The sequence below is a fragment of the Saccostrea cucullata genome, unplaced genomic scaffold (assembly GCF_032062105.1).
Source record: "Saccostrea cucullata isolate Sc308-1 unplaced genomic scaffold, CSIRO_AGI_Scuc_v1 ctg4222, whole genome shotgun sequence".
In the NCBI taxonomy this organism is placed as follows: domain Eukaryota; kingdom Metazoa; phylum Mollusca; class Bivalvia; order Ostreida; family Ostreidae; genus Saccostrea; species Saccostrea cuccullata.
In genome coordinates, this window is record NW_026919377.1 from 89321 (window position 1) to 107345 (window position 18025).

The following is an 18025-nucleotide window of genomic DNA, read 5'->3' on the forward strand; positions in this document are numbered from 1 at the left end:
ATATGGTCGTTGAAGAAGATTTCGTGCTTGTTTGACATTTCTCTTTAAAATTTAATAGAGCCAATTTTAGGTAACTGGAAAAAAATTAAGACCACAAATGTCGTTAAAGAATTATTTTATATGAATATTTAAATAAAATCAAGTAAAGTAACTTTTAAACTTAATACAAACGTTACTTCGGGTTTGATATGGATTTTCGGCCAGCCGGTCCGATACGTGATATGGCTTTTCGGACCGGTCCGTGATATGGGGTACTGTGACGTCACCCGTATCACACCGTGCAGAATCAGTATATTTACTACTAAGTATATGATAATTCTGATTATTAAAATTGATAATTATTTATGGCCCATTAATATATACATCGCATATGTAGTTTTCCAAAATAAAAGCATGGTAAAGCCTGCTACTTTGACAAAGTCGACAAAAAAAGAAACTTAAAATAAGGCTTGTAAAGCAACTTTCCTAGTAAAAAAAATTAGTTTGGAGATTAATATAATCAATGGATGAAGACACGGGGTCTCAGCGAAGTTCTGCTGTTCAATTTTGTTGATACAAGTTATCATTTCTTGTATCTCCGTGGCTTTTATTAAAAAAATCAATGTAACCTCAGCATAACCATGCACATATGACGTATAAAAATTATTGCCATATGAAAATATTTTGTTTGACATTTTGCCGCGATGACGTATGCTTTGGTGGATTTTTCTTTCATTTTCCTTTTTTTCCTTCTTTCCTTTCATATTCGAATCCACGTGGTACTATTAAACATATATAAGTTGTACAAACTTTGATTCCGGCGATTCTAATTACGCTAATTTGTGTATGAGGTGAGAGTATCTATGTTTCTCAACCTGCTGACTTCAACTTTATACCTTATTCCTTAATGATATATTGGATAAATTTGAATGAAAAAGCACACGATATGCAGCCGTACAGTTGCTTTAAGCTCAGATAAAAAAAACATTGTCCTCAAATTTACAGACATTTATATATATATATTTCTTAATCCAGTAGCTATTAAAATTTTTACAGAAATAAATATGCTTCTATATTTGGCGATTTACGTCCATTTTTAAAAATGGCTCTTAATTCGTTTGTGATTGTCAAATTCTGTGGTCCAAGATCCAAAAATATACCTTATATATCATTTCATCGATGCAAAGAATCTTACACTTTTACCAAAATGCGCAATTATTTGAAAAAATCTGATCTGATCAGGACTTTTCCCGAGAGAAAACGATCAACAAGATACATACAATGTATGTTGCTTCATTCCAACGAAATGTAATAGGGAATAAAATTTATTGAATAATTTATTTTATTGAATAATCGGAAGTCTGAACTTAAAATGCCCAATATATAAAACTAAATTACAACAAATTCCTTCTCACTATCTTATATTCATAAGTGTAAATTATAACTGAATTTTTCGTACTAACACTTGTCATTTGTTTCTTTGAAATTTATATTATACGAGACTAGCTGCATATTGAAATATAATGAATATAATCAATGCATGTACATGTATGTACGTTATCTTATTTCAATAGGCAGTTACAATGTCATGTAAGACCTGAACAGAGATTCTTTAATTCTTGATTTTGCAATGATATACTTTATCATGTAATTAACAATAACTGAGTGAACATTTTGAAGCAAATAAATACACAATTTTATTTATAAAAGTTGAAGTGTTTTCTCACATTTAATAGTATTGAAAAAAAATATATCAGAACAACCACAATCAATATATCTACTTTCTCTCATATTACATCTTAATGACTTTAAATGAATAAGTATAAGTATAAATTGTATTTGAAATCTGATTATCTTTTTAGATCTGTATGGGGAATCTATTTTAGAGTCGAAGCAATGTACATGTAAGTCTTACTTTCTAACATATAAAACATTGTCAATTGATATACACTTTTCTCTTTGATTTTGTCTTCTTCTGTCTGGAGTGAATGCAGAATCAGGCAAGCGTGGGGTATAAGAATAAGAATAAAATTTTTATGTTATATTTATTCACTGCCACAATTTTTTTCAATAAAAGATTTGAACATTAGCAACATTGATTTTAACAGTAGAATTATTGAATTTTATTCCAAAAGTGCTTTCAATGCCCTAGCTCTCCGTAACCTGCATAATTCCCGTGTGACATAATACTCACAGTATCTGTTTTACAGTGTTCAACATCAGAAGCAGTCCAGAATCGGTGAAGTGAATCATACCTAGAGAGATATAGTGGAATATCACATTTTATTCTGGACATCCTTAAAAATGCATCTAATCAAGAAATACACGTATCTTATATTATGTTATTTAATGGCACGAATAGCGTTTCTTCTGTAAAAATAGTATAACAAACGTTTCTATTGTCATTTTGCAATGGATGTCTTTTAGCATGTTTTTCACAAATGAGTGAACATTGGGAAACAAATAAAGAGAAAATTCTTTTTATATGAGTTGTGATTTCTAACATATCAAATTATTGGAATAATATATCATGACAGTCAAAAAAATCAATAAATATACATGTACTCACGTTACATTTTAATGACCTTAAATGTATTTACATACATGTATATAAATAGTACTTGAAATTTGATTAGATATTTTATCTATTTTAAAAGACTTTTAGGAGAAATCCATTTGAGAAGCAATGTATAGGTACACGTGAGTCGTACTTTCTTACATTTAAAATATTGCCATTGAATATACACATTCTTCTATTAATTTTACAGAATTTGAAGTTCATGACTTGTTTGTATTTTTTTTATTATTAAACAAGTTTATTAAATGACTGATGACTTTGCCATGTTTGGGTACATACATCAATATTTATACAGATTCCAGTTTTTGAAGCTGATCCTTGTAAGTTTCCTGCTAACTGGAGCGAATGCAGGATCAGGCACAAAAGATTTCCTAAGGAAATTCAATACGTATAATGAAGTGTGTCTTGGAATGGGCTTCAAGGGAAATAACTGCAAAAGAGGTGAAAGAGGTAATATGATTATCAAAAAACGAAGTCATGAGCAGGCAGGGGAGGGTCACTTATTTTCCAAACGTTACTTTTTATATTTGAAATACGTTCCCTGAAGTATGCTCCCTCCTTCCCATTCACCTTTAAAGTAAAGTCTTTCAGAGTAATTTGGTAATAATGTTATTCTAAAAATTAGACCCCTCCCTTATTACAAATCTTAAAATTAAAAGTAATTTTATTCATAATCTAATGAACAATTCTAAAGCTATATTGTATCTCATTTACAATCCAATATTTTGAAAAGTTCTGAGTTTAACGCAAATTGATCGTCTTAAAAAGATAAACTGTTAGTTTCAGATTGTCTGGGGAAAAAATAGATAACCTGTAAATAAACTGACATAAACATTCATATCCTATTTTTCTTTAAATAGATGTAATCTCATTTCATGCCCGGACTGCTAGTAATCTAAGCAACCTCGGAAATAATGCTGTAGTTGCATTTGGAAAAGTTACTGAAAATTCTGGATCCGCCTATAATGGTAAGACGGGGAAATTCACGGCACCTCAGGATGGGGTCTACTCATTTACATGGACCATTCTGACAACATCTGGGAAAATATTTAATACAAATATAGTTCTCAATGATAATAGTAAGATCCTTGGATACAACCATGTCGACGGAAGGAGTGGAAGTAATACTTATTTATCAGGATCCGCCACAGCCATTATAAAGATGAAGAAGAATGACAAGGTCTGGATAAAAACAAATGGAAAAGATGGGGAATACGCTTATGGTACTTGGTCCTCGTTTTCTGGTTTTAAATTGTCGTGATTTGTAATGGAATTATAAAATAAAAATTATATGCTTGGACTTTGCAGAAGTTTTTCTGGATGAGGAAAGATGAACCTATCATTTCTGATGCTAGTAAAAGATCAAAACCTAGACAGATTTGTTGATCATGTTTAAAACTTCCACAACAATAACAAATGAGGTCATGGTTATATAAAGGGTCAAGGTTAATAAATATTGATTAATTTAGAACACTGTACTTTTATTTTTATGTATCAGCAAATAAATTAATAAAAATACCTTCCATAATTATCAAAACTGAGCTATAAGCACTCATTTAATTGTGAAAATGAGGTCAAGGTAAATGGAAAAAAATAAGAAAATGCTGATGACGTTGAATAGCTCATACCAGTATGTATTTGCATATAAGGTTCGATGAAAACATTTTGAACTGTTTCTTTGAGACAAATAAATACTCATTTACGAAAATTGACATGAAGATCATAAGAAGGCTCAAAATCAAACAATGTTGATGCAGTTAAAAAGTTCTCATCAACATGTATCAGCATTTGAAATTAATATTGAAAATATCTTGAATAGTTTCTTTGAAATGGAACTAAAAACACAGCCACTGTGACAGAAGACCTATGAACAGAACATATTCATGGCACGAGAGGAAAAAAAACTAATAGCAGTATAGATTTATTACTTTGTCTTACTAATCAATATGATAAGCTGTACAGATAAATAAATGACAAATCAATTGTTTTTTAAATGAATTTACTAAAAATCACTCATAGTCAATGGTATATCAACATTTTATGTAAAAAAATTATTTGTACATGTAATTATATGAAAAATACATTCCACATGTATTTAATTTTTATAAATAAATACAGTTACATACAGATATATGTGTCTACCACATTCTGTGGTTAAAGAAAGAAACATATCAACTATACACACATATCAAAGGATAATTTACACTGACTATGTTCATTAAAAGTCATTTGATATCAATTATATTGCACAGAAATCATTTAAGATTAAGATACTTGTTTGTTTTATCCCATAAAAATACAGAATATAGATCTAGATCACAGTCAGGCGTTATAGCATTAACATGTTCTGTAGTGAACAGATGAGTGTATATAAGACATTCTGGTCTCCATTTCTGAAGAGTTAATTCAAAGAGTAGTTGAACTGGTTTCCAAATCTGTCCCGTATTCTTTTGTAGGCAAGGTTATCCATCACGTTATTCACCCTTTTCAGAGCAGACCTGGAACATTATAATAAGATAAAATTAAATACAGATAAATAAGTTACAGATATTTGTTGCAAACACTCAACTCTGGAATCATCATTTTTCCTGAGGGTTCAATGATTTCTATGGTAGGATACTAGGAAATATCTGCATGGAATACATTCTTTGAAATTGTCCTTCACAGGGAGAAAGACCCTTGTCAGTGCATAAGTCCTCAGAAAAATGTCTCACAAATCACAAATTGAAACCCCATAATTCAAATATTCCACAATTGCATGCAAAGCAAAACAGTTGCATGTGAAATGAATAGAACCATGAATTCATATCTCCCACAATATTTTTTCTTTAAAATTAAAGTTTCTCCTTCAATTTTGAAAACAATAGAAATCAAACTTCCTCAAATGACAACCCCCCTTTACATTTTACAGTGTTCTCTTAATATTCAATAAAAGAACTAGATATATCAGTTGATTAAGTAAAATTTTAAACATAAAACCATAATGATCTGTATTAAACTATACTTACTTATTGAGGACTCTTTTCTCTAGTCTTGTCCGGGACGTGTTTTCCACAATGTTGATGTCCGTTAGGTTAGGATATTTGGGTTCTTTCTTTTTCTTTCCTTTCCCCTTCCCTTTACCTTTTTTAGAACCTAAGTCTACCCCTAGAGCGGCCTCAATATCAGCCTGTAGTTCTGGATCCTGCCAGTCACTCACTCCCTCTACAGGTAAAGTCAAGGAATTTATGAATAAATTTTAACATTCAGAGACAAGAAGTACAGAAAAACATGCTTATACAGGTAGCAAACACCCTCAATGATGAATTCAATTGATGCTGTATACACATGCATGCATAATAAGGTAATTCATAACAAAGTCATATCATTCATCCCTGACTCTTCAATGTTAGTGCCTTTTACTATATTCATTAATAGTTTTTAGGTATGAAGAAGAGATACATGTATTATTATGATATAAAAAAAATTGTATACTCTCAATAGTTTACAAAGGAAGGAATTCTAAAGTAAAGGTCTGACAAACATACCCTCTAGTAAACCCTGAGAACTGGTGGATGGCTTGTCTTGATTTCTCTCATTACCTTTTAATTACATTGTGAATTTAATGGATACACATGTATGCGACTCCATACTCGTCTCTGGCAATAATTTTACCATGGAAAGGACACTGTAGATTACAAAAGATTTGCATGTAGATTGTATAAAAAAATCAATAAGAGTTGCTACATAGGAATGGAACTTAATCTATAAGCTAGTAAATTTGTTATATATTTTTTTAAACTTCATTTCTAAAATATAGCACTCACGATTTTAAATTATGCATACAAAAATAAGAATGATTTCATATCTAGTGATATACTGCGAAATCACAAAATTTTGTTGGAGTTTAATTTTTCGTTGTTTTCAAGGACAAGACCCACGAATTCATGTCCACCACAAAATGTAAAATGTAACGTACATAAGTACTCATTAATTCTTGAACCACGGAATAACATACCCACAAACCAAGAGATTTTCCTCAAACCACGAAAATTTTACCCCATGAAAATATGTGATTTTACAGTTTATGGGAACATCAAGGACATAGCCGAAATGTTTTGTGCAGGATTTACTGTCAGTTAAAAGTATGAAAAAAAACATAATACACATGTAATAAAAATGTATTGTTAAATATTCCGTACTGTCACCTGTCTAATTAAAATTAGATGTTTGATATTCATTACACCAAGTATTAAAGTGTAGTAATTATGTGAACAGATTTAACATCTGATTTTCATAAGACTGTTACTTAATGGGAGAAAATAGATCACAGTAGCAGACCTATACTAAAATGTATCAATGTGTACAAGTGAATTTTTAAAAACTTGACAAACTATTTGGCTATCCATAAAAAACACACAAACTTCCATTGGGAAATGTTGAGTTCTACACTTCCATTTCAATTTAAAAATTGAACAAAAGGAATAGCCCTCTTGGTCAGTTCACCAATGCTGCTCTGAAATTTCAAAACAAAGTCAGAATAAATCTTTTATCATTTACATTGGTGTTAACTTTTGAATGAGAGAAGATAGGGATTTCATGATTTACAAAGTACATGTACATTATCTATGACAACATTTTTCAGAAAGGTATATCATTTTTGATTTCAGGACTTTATATTTTTTCAGTAAAAGCATTTTAACAGCATTAATATTAAATTTTAATCATAACATGCTTTCAATGCCCTGTCCATAACTTGTGTAATATCAGTTATACTCACATTATCAGTTTTACAGTGTTCAACATCAGAAGCAGTCCAGAATCGGTGAAGTGAATCATACCTATAAAGATGCAGAGGAACATCACTCATTTTTAAACTAAAAATCTTCCATTTCTGGAAATGACTTAATTTTTATGTGCCCAGATCGATAGATCCAGGGCGTATATTGTTTTTGTCCTGTCTGTTTGTCTGCAAACTTTAACCTTCGCCATAACTTTGAACCATGAGAGACAGAGACTTCATATTTGGTATGCATACTATATGAAGCTCTTTTGACACCAAGGTCAATGACCTTGTGACCTTGACTGCGACCTATATGCTAAAATAGTTTTTTCCTGCAAACTTTAACCTTCGCCGTAACTTTTGAACCATTAAAGATAGAGACTTCATATTTAGTGTACATACTCCACTCATGAAGCTCTTCCAAATGACACCAAGGTCAATGACCTTGTGACCTTGGTTGTTACCTATATGCTAAAAATAGCTTTTTTTAAACTTTCACCATAACTTTTGATACATAGGAGATAGAGAGTTCATATTTGGTTTTAATACTCCTCTTATTAAGCTCTTTCAAGAGACACCAAAGTCAATGACCTTGAAAACTTGACTGTGACCTATATGCTAAAAATAGCTTTTTTGAACTTTAACCATAACTTTTGAACCACGAGAGATAAAGACTTCATATTTTGTATACATACTCCACTAATCAAGTTCTTTCAAATGAAAATAAGGTCAATGACCTTGAGACCTTGACTGTGACCTATATGCTAAAAATAGTGTTTTTCGAACTTTGCTGCTGCGGGGCGCATAGTGTTTCACAAACACATCTTGATAATAAATGTACTAAATTATGGTATTGACTTGTTATTTTAATTAAGCATTCAGTAAGAAACATTGCTGAGAGAGGTAACTTACTTGACAATCTCTGGAGCCTGGATCTTATCTGGATTTTCCCAGTGTTCCAGATCCACTCCAAATGGAACCAGGGGAGCACTGCTCAGCAACTTGTCCTTACGACTGGAGGTGTTCTTCGTGCCTTTAGCTGTGGATGTGCTACCTGTAGCTGGTTCGGTGTTGCTGTTAAGTGAAATTGAGATGAAAAATAAACATCTTCCATGATACAAAAAGACTATAATGTTTTCAAACTATGGCCATAACCCCCTCCCACAACTGAAAAAAGAAGAGAAAAATCATTTCCTAGAATATCAGTGTGATACATTTTATACATGTGTGAACTTTCCGTAATATGAACTTTAATTGAAAGCCATGATGAACCATATTACATATTACTTACTAAACAAACAAATGAACAAACCCATACATATACATAGCGATAACTAACAACATATAATGTTTTGAGGTAAGATCACTAGACACCAACAAAGCACCTTTTACTCTCAGCCTCAGCTTTGATTTTCTTGAGGTTGGCGATCATGGCTGTGGGATCTTTCTCATCATGCTCCAGTAACTCATTCTGAATGCTCCAGGAGGCCTTCACAAATGTCCGCTTGGCCCCAATACCTGAGGTGCTGGGTTTGATTGATGCACTGGTAACTGTGGCTGCTGGCTTCTTGGAGGAAGAAGTGGGTTTCTTGCTTGTGGAGGCGGACCCAGATGCTACGTTAATAATAAATACATGCACATATCAATGACATAAAGTTCAATACTGTAGATCACTTAATTTTCGCGAGACCTTATTTTCGCGAGATAGTCATCGACTCTTTATTAGCGAGACCCAATTTTCACGAATTTTTGACTGTATAAAAGAATACTTTTCGAGAATGAAATAAAATGTGTAATTACGCCAAAATTAAGTTCTCGCAAATAAAACGTGATTTACAGTAATATGTTTTGGTACATATTCAGTGTACACTACAGATATACTCAAACGTGTCATTTCTTCTATGAATTGTATCTGTGAACCACACAGTCATGTTCATCATTTTGTTATAATACTAACTAAGACATTATTTGAACATCTTACCTGAATCTTTCTTGAGAAGTTCAGGAACGTCTGCTTCAAATCCTTCTTTCTCTGGCACGTCTTCAAACTCATCATCAGAGTCATCTAAAATAAATCCTTATAATCATCACATCATAATCATCAGGTTCATATCTGTTTATGAATACTGTTAAAATAAATAAATTGGCTCAAAATTTAGCATAATCTTTCTCATTAAGTAATTATCATAATAATGAATTAGCATACTTCTACAGTAATGTATTTGTTTAAATCATACACATACATTAGCATTTCTTGAATTAGTAAACAACAATCTGCACAAAGGTACTAAAGTATAGTTTATACATTTACAGCAGGTATTTAGAGAAATAAAGTATATAAACACTTTACCATCTCCATTTTTGGTTTGCTCCTCTAGGGGTATCACTTTCAGATCATAAAACTGAGTCTTCGTTTGCTGAAGCTGAGATTTGAGGTCAATGACTCTTTTTATGTCTTCCTCTTTACCTCCATGTTTTGACAGTATCTGAATCAATATTAAAGGAAAATGCACTGTGTACCAGCCATATCTCAGCAGGATTTGGCTTTCCTTATCAAATCTAATGGCAAGTTTGTTACATGTATACGTGAAACTTTTATATGATTTTAACTGTATCTATATGATTCATAACTTACCTGTACCCAGCGTGTGACACTGGGTTAGTGTTTAGTACTGATCAGTCGGTAGTGGTCCTTTAGTGAGTTATAACTTACCTGTAGCCAGTGTGTGACACTAGGCTGGTGTTTAGTACTGATCAGTCTGTAGTGGTCCTTTAGTGAGTTATAACTTACCTGTAGCCAGTGTGTGACACTAGGCTGGTGTTTAACTGAAGTAGTGGTCCTTTAGTGAGTTATAACTTACCTGTAGCCAGTGTGTGACACTAGGCTGGTGTTTAGTACTGATCAGTCAGTAGTGGTCCTTTAGTGAGTTATAACTTACCTGTAGCCAGCGTGTGACACTAGGCTGGTGTTTAGTACTGATCAGTCGGTAGTGGTCCTTTGGTGATTTATAACTTACCTGTAGCCAGGTGTGACACTAGGCTGGTGTTTAGTACTGATCAGTCGGTAGTGGTCCTTTAGTGAGTTATAACTTACCTGTAGCCAGCGTGTGACACTAGGCTGGTGTTTAGTACTGATCAGTCGGTAGTGGTCCTTTAGTGAGTTATAACTTACCTGTAGCCAGCGTGTGACACTAGGCTGGTGTTTAGTACTGATCAGTCTGTAGTGGTCCTTTGGTGATTTATAACTTACCTGTAGCCAGCGTGTGACACTAGGCTGGTGTTTAGTACTGATCAGTCTGTAGTGGTCCTTTAGTGAGTTATAACTTACCTGTAGCCAGGTGTGACACTAGGCTGGTGTTTAGTACTGATCAGTCTGTAGTGGTCCTTTAGTGAGTTATAACTTACCTGTAGCCAGCGTGTGACACTAGGTTGGTGTTTAGTACTGATCAGTCGGTAGTGGTCCTTTAGTGAGTTATAACTTACCTGTAGCCAGCGTGTGACTCTAGGCTGGTGTTTAGTACTGATCAGTCGGTAGTGGTCCTTTAGTGAGTTATAACTTACCTGTAGCCAGCGTGTGACACTGGGCTGGTGTTTAGTACTGATCAGTCGGTAGTGGTCCTTTAGCGTGGTTAACAGAGGTAGATTGTCCTCGTTCTCCTCCAGTTTTACCGGACCACTCTGTATGTCTATAGCTATACTGTACTGGTGGTTCCTTAGGCCGTGCTCCTGTACAAACTCTCCCACCTCCTCCAAGTTATCATCGTCAGAATCATTGGAATCCTCGTCATCAGATGATTCTCTTCCAGCCTGATCCTCTGTGTCAGATTTTTCCACTGTTTGAGAATCACTATCTTTCCCTTCCATACTTGTTTCATTCCTGAGATTATCTTGGACACTTTGTGGTTCATTTTCAATGTTTTCTCCAGAGTCTTGATTTTTGTTGATTTTTGTATTTAACTCGTTTCCTGATTTATCCTTCATCTTACATTTCACCTCTGTATCAGTCCTAAGCTGATTTAAATGTTTGCCTACAACATTGTCTGAATCCTTTCTGTTTTTTAAGCATTCTTCACAATCCCTGTAGGTAGATGTCACATCAGTATTTCCACAATGTCCACACTTCTGTGTATGGGTCTTTATTTTTTCCTGGTTTTCTGAAGTAGAGGAGCAAGCCTTGGTTTCTTTATCAGTTTTATCTGATTCAATCCCCAGGAAGAAGTCTTCGGGGGTAGGGAGAAGTATGGCAAAACAGTTTTCCACTTCTGTGAGACAGGTCTTGATATCGGGTAAAGTTTCTGTAAGAACAAGTGAAAAAATTTAACAAAAACAGATCATGTGACAGTACTTTTTTATCATAATTAATATGATAACATGTTTGAGTAATTCCATATTTTCTTTTACTTGTACATGTTTATGATTATGAATGTGTTTTATACATTGAAAATGAAATAAAAGGGAAATAATCTTGTGTCTGAAAACAGAATAATTTAAGATTTTTAGATTTTAACTCAGAAAGATCTTTGTTCCTCCAAAAACAGTAAATATAGAAAGTATGAAGTAAATACCGGTCAGTGCAAAAGTTTTACTGCTTTTCCCTGAGGATTTTGTTAACTCTGCAGTCTTGATTGTTCTAATTACCTTCAACTTCTGAGGACTTTATTAACTCTGCCCTGGTTAATTCTCTTTACCTTCGATGTCCCTGAGGACTTTGTTTATTCTGTCCTGGTTAATTCTCTGTTGTCTTTCGGCTCGCTCCCTCTCTCTTCTTTGTTCTGCTTCACCCCTCGCTCTAATTCCATTGAAATCTACCTGTATCACACAAATATAATGTACCTCATAAATATCATCAAATTTTCAAGACACCTTATTTTTGAAAGAAAGTAAAAAGTTATAAGCAAGATGTAATTTTCATGAATGTTAGATACTGTAATACAATATGACCTTTGATTGATAAAATATATGAAAAATGAAAATTTTGTGAGCTAACAGTTTTTTGTAATTGTGTGCATTTAAAGTTCTTGCGAATAAATAAGTGATGAATACATGTAGCATTTAATTAGCCACCTGTCTTGAATGAAATTAATATTTTCATTGAACAAATTTCTGAATACTAAATGTTAACTTGAAGAAGGATATTTGCAAAGTTTGTTTGCTCATGTCATGGTTTATTTTGGATATCTCTTATGTACTTGATACAAACCTTTTTGCATTTCTGTAGAAAGTTAAACCCGAGGGACAATTTCTTGTAAGCCTCTCCAAACTTATCATTCCACTGCTGGATGGCCCTGAGAGCTGAGGTTTTCAATGTGTTGGCCGCAGCTTTAGGTGGAGGTAGTGGTTGATCAAAGTCAATCTCTACAAACATCACAAATATTGATATTTCTTCTTCATAAAGTCATCAAACCAATAATTCATTTATTAATGCATAAAATTTGTAAGCTGTGTTTTAAATTTAAAATGCTATTCATGCAAGTTCTGACTCTTTCAATTGTCATTTCATAAAAAAAAATATCTATGTACGAATTTAAAATGCCATTCATGCAAGTTCTGACTCTTTCAATTGTCATTTCATAAAAAAAATATCTATGTACGAATGTACATTTGCGAAAAAACATGTATGAAAAAACAGTTACACAACAAATAGACTTACCGACTGTTAGTTCCAGGTAAGTTTGTAAGTCTGACAGTAGTAACTCCCTGAATGCATGTGACCGATTAAAGAGTTCATCTATCATCTGGAATGCAGACAGTCTTATTTCCGAGTGTTCTTTCTCCAGTTGGGTCATCAGCATATGATAAGCTTCTTTGACGTACATATCTGACTTTCTGCAATAAAGTTTCATGGTAAACATTTCGAAGTGCCTAAAGAACAAATTCAGTGAAAGTGTTGACTTTCATTAGGTATCACATGGTTAAAATATGTCACATTAATCTGTCAAACAGTGATATACATGTACACTTTTAAATCATATGAAACAGATATTTTGCATGTATGTCTTACACTCTGCAACCACAAGAAATTTAAAGTGAAAAAATAATTGTCACTTTAAAATAAATACATGTACTTCAACATTGATCATGCTGACACTCAGTTTAACAATTAAATAGAAAGTGAATACAGCTAATTTAATACTAACTTGCAGATACTTTTGAATTTTTTCATGGTGTTTGCATTAAGTACTGGTTTGCCACTTGTTGTCAGCTGTTCCACACATTGCTGCATCTCCTGTCTCAGCTTGTGGTCCAGGCATTCTGAATCTGACGACTCTGCCATGTTCTGAAAGAGTTTAGTCGAAAGTAGATAATTATATATAGTAATTAAAAATTGATTTCAAATTTTCCATCTAGTGAATGCTGCAAATTGATGCATTTTATTCTTTCACAACAAAAATTTTATATGATTATGATGGAAAGTGACTGGTGGTATAAAATTTATCATGAAGAATTAATTCTAACAACACATGCAAAGATCTAGGGAGGGGATCGTTTTTTTTTTCCTTGTCAAGAAATTTCTGGGTTGGATTTTTTTTGGAATGGGATGCCCCCCCCCCCCCCCAGTTAAAAAGTGTAAGTTAAGAGAATTAAGGGTTTTGATGGTAGGCCTATATCCATTAATATAGACAAATTTCACATTTCTAAGAGTTATATCCCGTTGTCGGCATAACGCATTTTTTCCACTTTGTTCTTTATAAGTTACCTGGCTGTAACTTAATATTTAATCATCAAACATTTTTGGACAATTTTGATCTGTACCTGTATTGCCAGAGTATGGGGCAACATGAAAAACATAATGAACATATTCATATAAATTTCATTTCTAAGATACTGACCCAAAAAGTTGGTCAAGTGCCTCACGCCAGTTGACCCTATATTGACCCCGGAAAAGGGAATAACTTTTGTAAATGTGAAAGTCGTCTATTAAAATAAATATGGTCGAGGGTCCTATAGTCGTGCATGCCCAGTAGTCGTGCACCATTTTGTTTGTTGTCAAAAGTTGGTCACGTGCTATGATATTACGTCATAAACATCTGATTTTCAAAGAAGAGAGAAGGAATCAAGTGCCTATTCCAAAACAAAAAGTTAAATATGCGGAGGAAACATTCATTAATTAATCAAATAAACATAAGCATCAATAAAGCTGCCATTTTCCTTATACTCTTTTTTAAGTTTCTGAATATATACTCTACCTGCACGGAAGCGCCAGCTATGGACGCGGCAAGCACATGGCTAATTAGCATAATCATACGTGATGGTCGCTGGGTATTTTATTTTTTTCCTTTTGTCAATAATCTCAAAAGGTGACTTCATAAAAATGCTATATTCCTTATACTGAAATACGTAATTATTACATAGGAATACGTGTAAATAAGAAGTGATGAAAAACTTTTGACTTATTTTAGAAAAAAACAATCGTAAACCTAATTAAATCAAATAAATTCTAAAAATTATTGAATTAATCCTTGAAGAATAAAATTTTTGTCACCTGAAATTTGTTTTTATTTTGTTTTCATTTTTCTTGGCCAAATATTTGCAGCTACATTCGAGCGCACGACTGCTGGTCCAAAACAAATATGGCCTACGTAAACCTAAACCCCCATATTAAATATTATAAAGCACTTAGAAATATTCTTAATAACAAGAAAATTAGACAATTACACGGTAAGTTAAAATATCAGATGAAATAACCAAAAGTTTCGTTTAAATTGTACTTAGCACTGATACTCTCTTAAGAGCACGACTACTGGGCACTCAAGGGTACAACCTACATACATCTGCATTAATTGGTGAATCAGTTCAATCAAATAAGGCTAAGCGTTCCCGTAAACCCATAAAATCTAAGATTTTTTTAAAGAAGAAGAAGAAAAAGACAGTCTTATTACGCTTATTATTTTTCAAATATTTATTTGATAGTAAATAGAATAAAAATAATTAAAATTAAAAATATCTATTTCATTATCAGGTATAAAAATGGATATAAGACGAGGAAACCAGAATACATCTAAAACCAGTCAGATTTTAATATCGTTATAATTTTTCTGTAACATCAGAAGAAAACATTACCGCTTTCTTCAATCTTCCTGCATTCACTTGATCGATGTCATCTTGTTATGAAATATTTTTTTCCCTAAATCCACAAATCAAGCAGGAAGTAACTATGAGAAGGAAGGAGTGGAAACCGAGACGGGACAGCATGATAGTTCCGAATTTATTCTTGTTTTACTTTCACTGTTTCAGATTGAATTATCGTAAATTTATTTATTTTGTTCTATCGTTATAAGTTATCAGAAATCATTTTAACCTTAATATCCGTATAGTGATAGCAAGGTAGGAATGGGGTTTTATCATGTTTATTCATTATTGCTTTTAATTAAAGCCATATATGGCGTAACTGATCCAAAAAATATATTTTTGAAAAATACAAAATTAAGTAAAGAAATATTTTTGATACATTTAAATTAAAGCTTTTCATACAATTCTGAACACGGAGAACACCTCGTTTCATCTAACAATACGATTTTATCTTCTCTGTAATGTGTTATTTAAATCTTTTGTATTTTCTTCCGAGTCGGAGAAAATTCCGAGAATCCAAATTAAATTGTGATATCTTTATAATGCAATTGATTTAGATTTTGTAATTTACGGAAAAGTTCTATCTTTATATAAAGTAATGATACAAATAATAAGTTCTTATAATTTTAGTCCAATAATTTTTATTGTACATACGCCATATATGGTTTTAATATTTTAATATAGGGTGGGTATTTTCCGAATTTTCTCGCTACTGCTGTGACAGCATTATTTATTATTATACTTCTGTTAAAATGTTTCCTATATAAAGTTCAGACGGTAAAATAACTATTCTTCATAGTCTGAAAATTTCCCCCCATAGAAAGCTATACCCCAGGGGTATAGTTTTTGCTACCCACCCCTCGGAAAGTTTTCATGCAATGTTTGACGCCAATTTTAATTTCCAGCGTTAAATCTTTAGCCTGATGATGTCATAATGACTTCAGTAGCATTGTGACGTCATCAGGATTTCAGCTCATTCTTGCAGTATTATCTAACACCAAAGAAAATTCAAACCTAAGAAATTATAATATACATCAGTATAATAAAACACTTATCCACTGGTTGTGAGTGGGATAGCTCTTTTATCAAACCCTTGACAGGAACTATTCCCCTCGGGCAAGCCCTCGGGGAATAGTTCCCTGTCGCGGGTTTAATAAAAGAGCTATCCCACTAACAACCATTGGATAAGTGTATAATAGTCTTATACATGTAATATATTTTAAGCTTTAGTGATGAAAGTCCAAGAGCGTCGATTGTTTTTCCATGATTATTTTTTTAACTTTACTTATTTCTTATTCTCAAAAAGTGGCCCCTATTGCCTTTTTACATGTTTAATATTATTATACTATCCATGGTGTATTGTATTTTCGACCTATTTAATTTTATACTTTATTAAATCTGAAAAAGTAAGGGCCTGTTATATGGGTAATGTTTAAAGTTTTTTTCAGACAACATGTCCAAGAACGAATTCAAGGTCGATATCGACGATATCGACAATATTAAGTCGATATCGTATCGATATCGATCGTGATGAGCACTATTAATTTGAAATATTTGGTACCATATATATGAGACTTTGTGCAATGTCGATGTCGTCGATATCGACAATACCATGACGATATCGTATCTATATCGATGAAATAAAATTATGATAAGGAAAGGGTTAATGGTTTTATTAGTTTGGATTACGCTTAGAGTAAGATGTTGGGTGAGGGTGAAAGTTGCTAAATATGTTTTAACAATCATGATTCGATATCGATACGATATCGTCGATATCGACGATATCGACAGTAGGGTAAATTTATTAATCAGAAAGTAAATATGCAAAAGCATTGCATGAACTAATTGTCATGGGATATGTTAATTTAAAATATATATGAAGATTTTGTATTAGGGTGAAGGTTGGTTATGTAATATGTTTTAACAATCATGATTCGATATCTATACGATATCGTCAATATCGACGATATCGATGGCAGGTACAATCTTCGTAAAAGTAAAGTAATTAAACATAAATACACATACAAAGTAACAGGGACGGTATTTACAAAGGGCTGAGCAAATATGATTCGATATCGAAGCGACATCGTCGATATCGACTCTATAGGAAAATTCTAATAAAAGATAGTTTTTAAGTAACACAATGTTACAAACAAAATGCTAGAATTCTAGATGGAAACCATAATTCTTTAAACAATCCTGATTCGATATCGACACGATATCTTGGATATTGACAGTAAAAAAAAACTTTTCAAAACAAAAAGTATTGTAATAAGCACACAAAAATAGAGAAATATTATAGTAAACTATAAAAAGTAATGTGTCGATATCGTAACTACATCGTGTCTTGGACCAGAATTACAGACAGATCGACAGACAGACAGGGCAAAAAACTATGTACACATTGTACCCCCAAATCTTTAATTTGATAACAGGGGACTTAAAAAAATGTTGGTGCTCACAGAAATATCTTGAGAATAAGAACTATGTGGAAATATGAAAGCAATAGCATGCCACTACCAACTGTTCAAATGTTTAATGGCCAAGGTTTAAGTGTTTCTAAAGTAGCTATGTCAAAACAAAGGTCAACGGGTCAAATTGAATGATGCCCATGGAAAGATCTTGTCACAAGGATT

At 32.7% G+C, this 18025-nt stretch overlaps 2 protein-coding genes across 2 annotated transcripts; one reads left to right on the forward strand and one right to left on the reverse strand.

Moving 5' to 3' along the window:
• Positions 1-2632: 2632 nt before the first annotated feature.
• LOC134230244 (heavy metal-binding protein HIP-like) lies at positions 2633-4023 on the forward strand. Its single transcript, XM_062712020.1, has 3 exons — positions 2633-2673; positions 2853-3007; positions 3418-4023. The coding sequence occupies exons 1-3, from the start codon at positions 2666-2668 to the stop codon at positions 3816-3818; spliced, it is 564 nt and encodes a 187-aa protein (XP_062568004.1). The 5' UTR covers positions 2633-2665; the 3' UTR covers positions 3819-4023.
• A 634-nt stretch (positions 4024-4657) lies between these two features.
• On the reverse strand, positions 4658-15505 carry LOC134230268 (UV-stimulated scaffold protein A-like). Its single transcript, XM_062712035.1, is given in 18 exon segments — positions 4658-5055; positions 5566-5761; positions 6085-6138; positions 6170-6224; positions 6953-6979; positions 6982-7010; positions 7013-7052; positions 7317-7377; positions 8232-8393; positions 8705-8933; positions 9301-9384; positions 9670-9805; positions 10881-11614; positions 12008-12128; positions 12520-12674; positions 12970-13145; positions 13457-13596; positions 15381-15505. Coding segments are annotated over 17 exon segments (2493 nt in total). The 5' UTR covers positions 13594-13596; positions 15381-15505; the 3' UTR covers positions 4658-4958.
• Between the last annotated feature and the right edge of the window lie 2520 nt (positions 15506-18025).

Coding starts and splice junctions, on each gene's coding strand:
- LOC134230244 (XM_062712020.1), top strand. Junction 3,008..3,417: donor CTGCAAAAGAGGTGAAAGAG/GTAATATGATTA, acceptor TTCTTTAAATAG/ATGTAATCTCATTTCATGCC.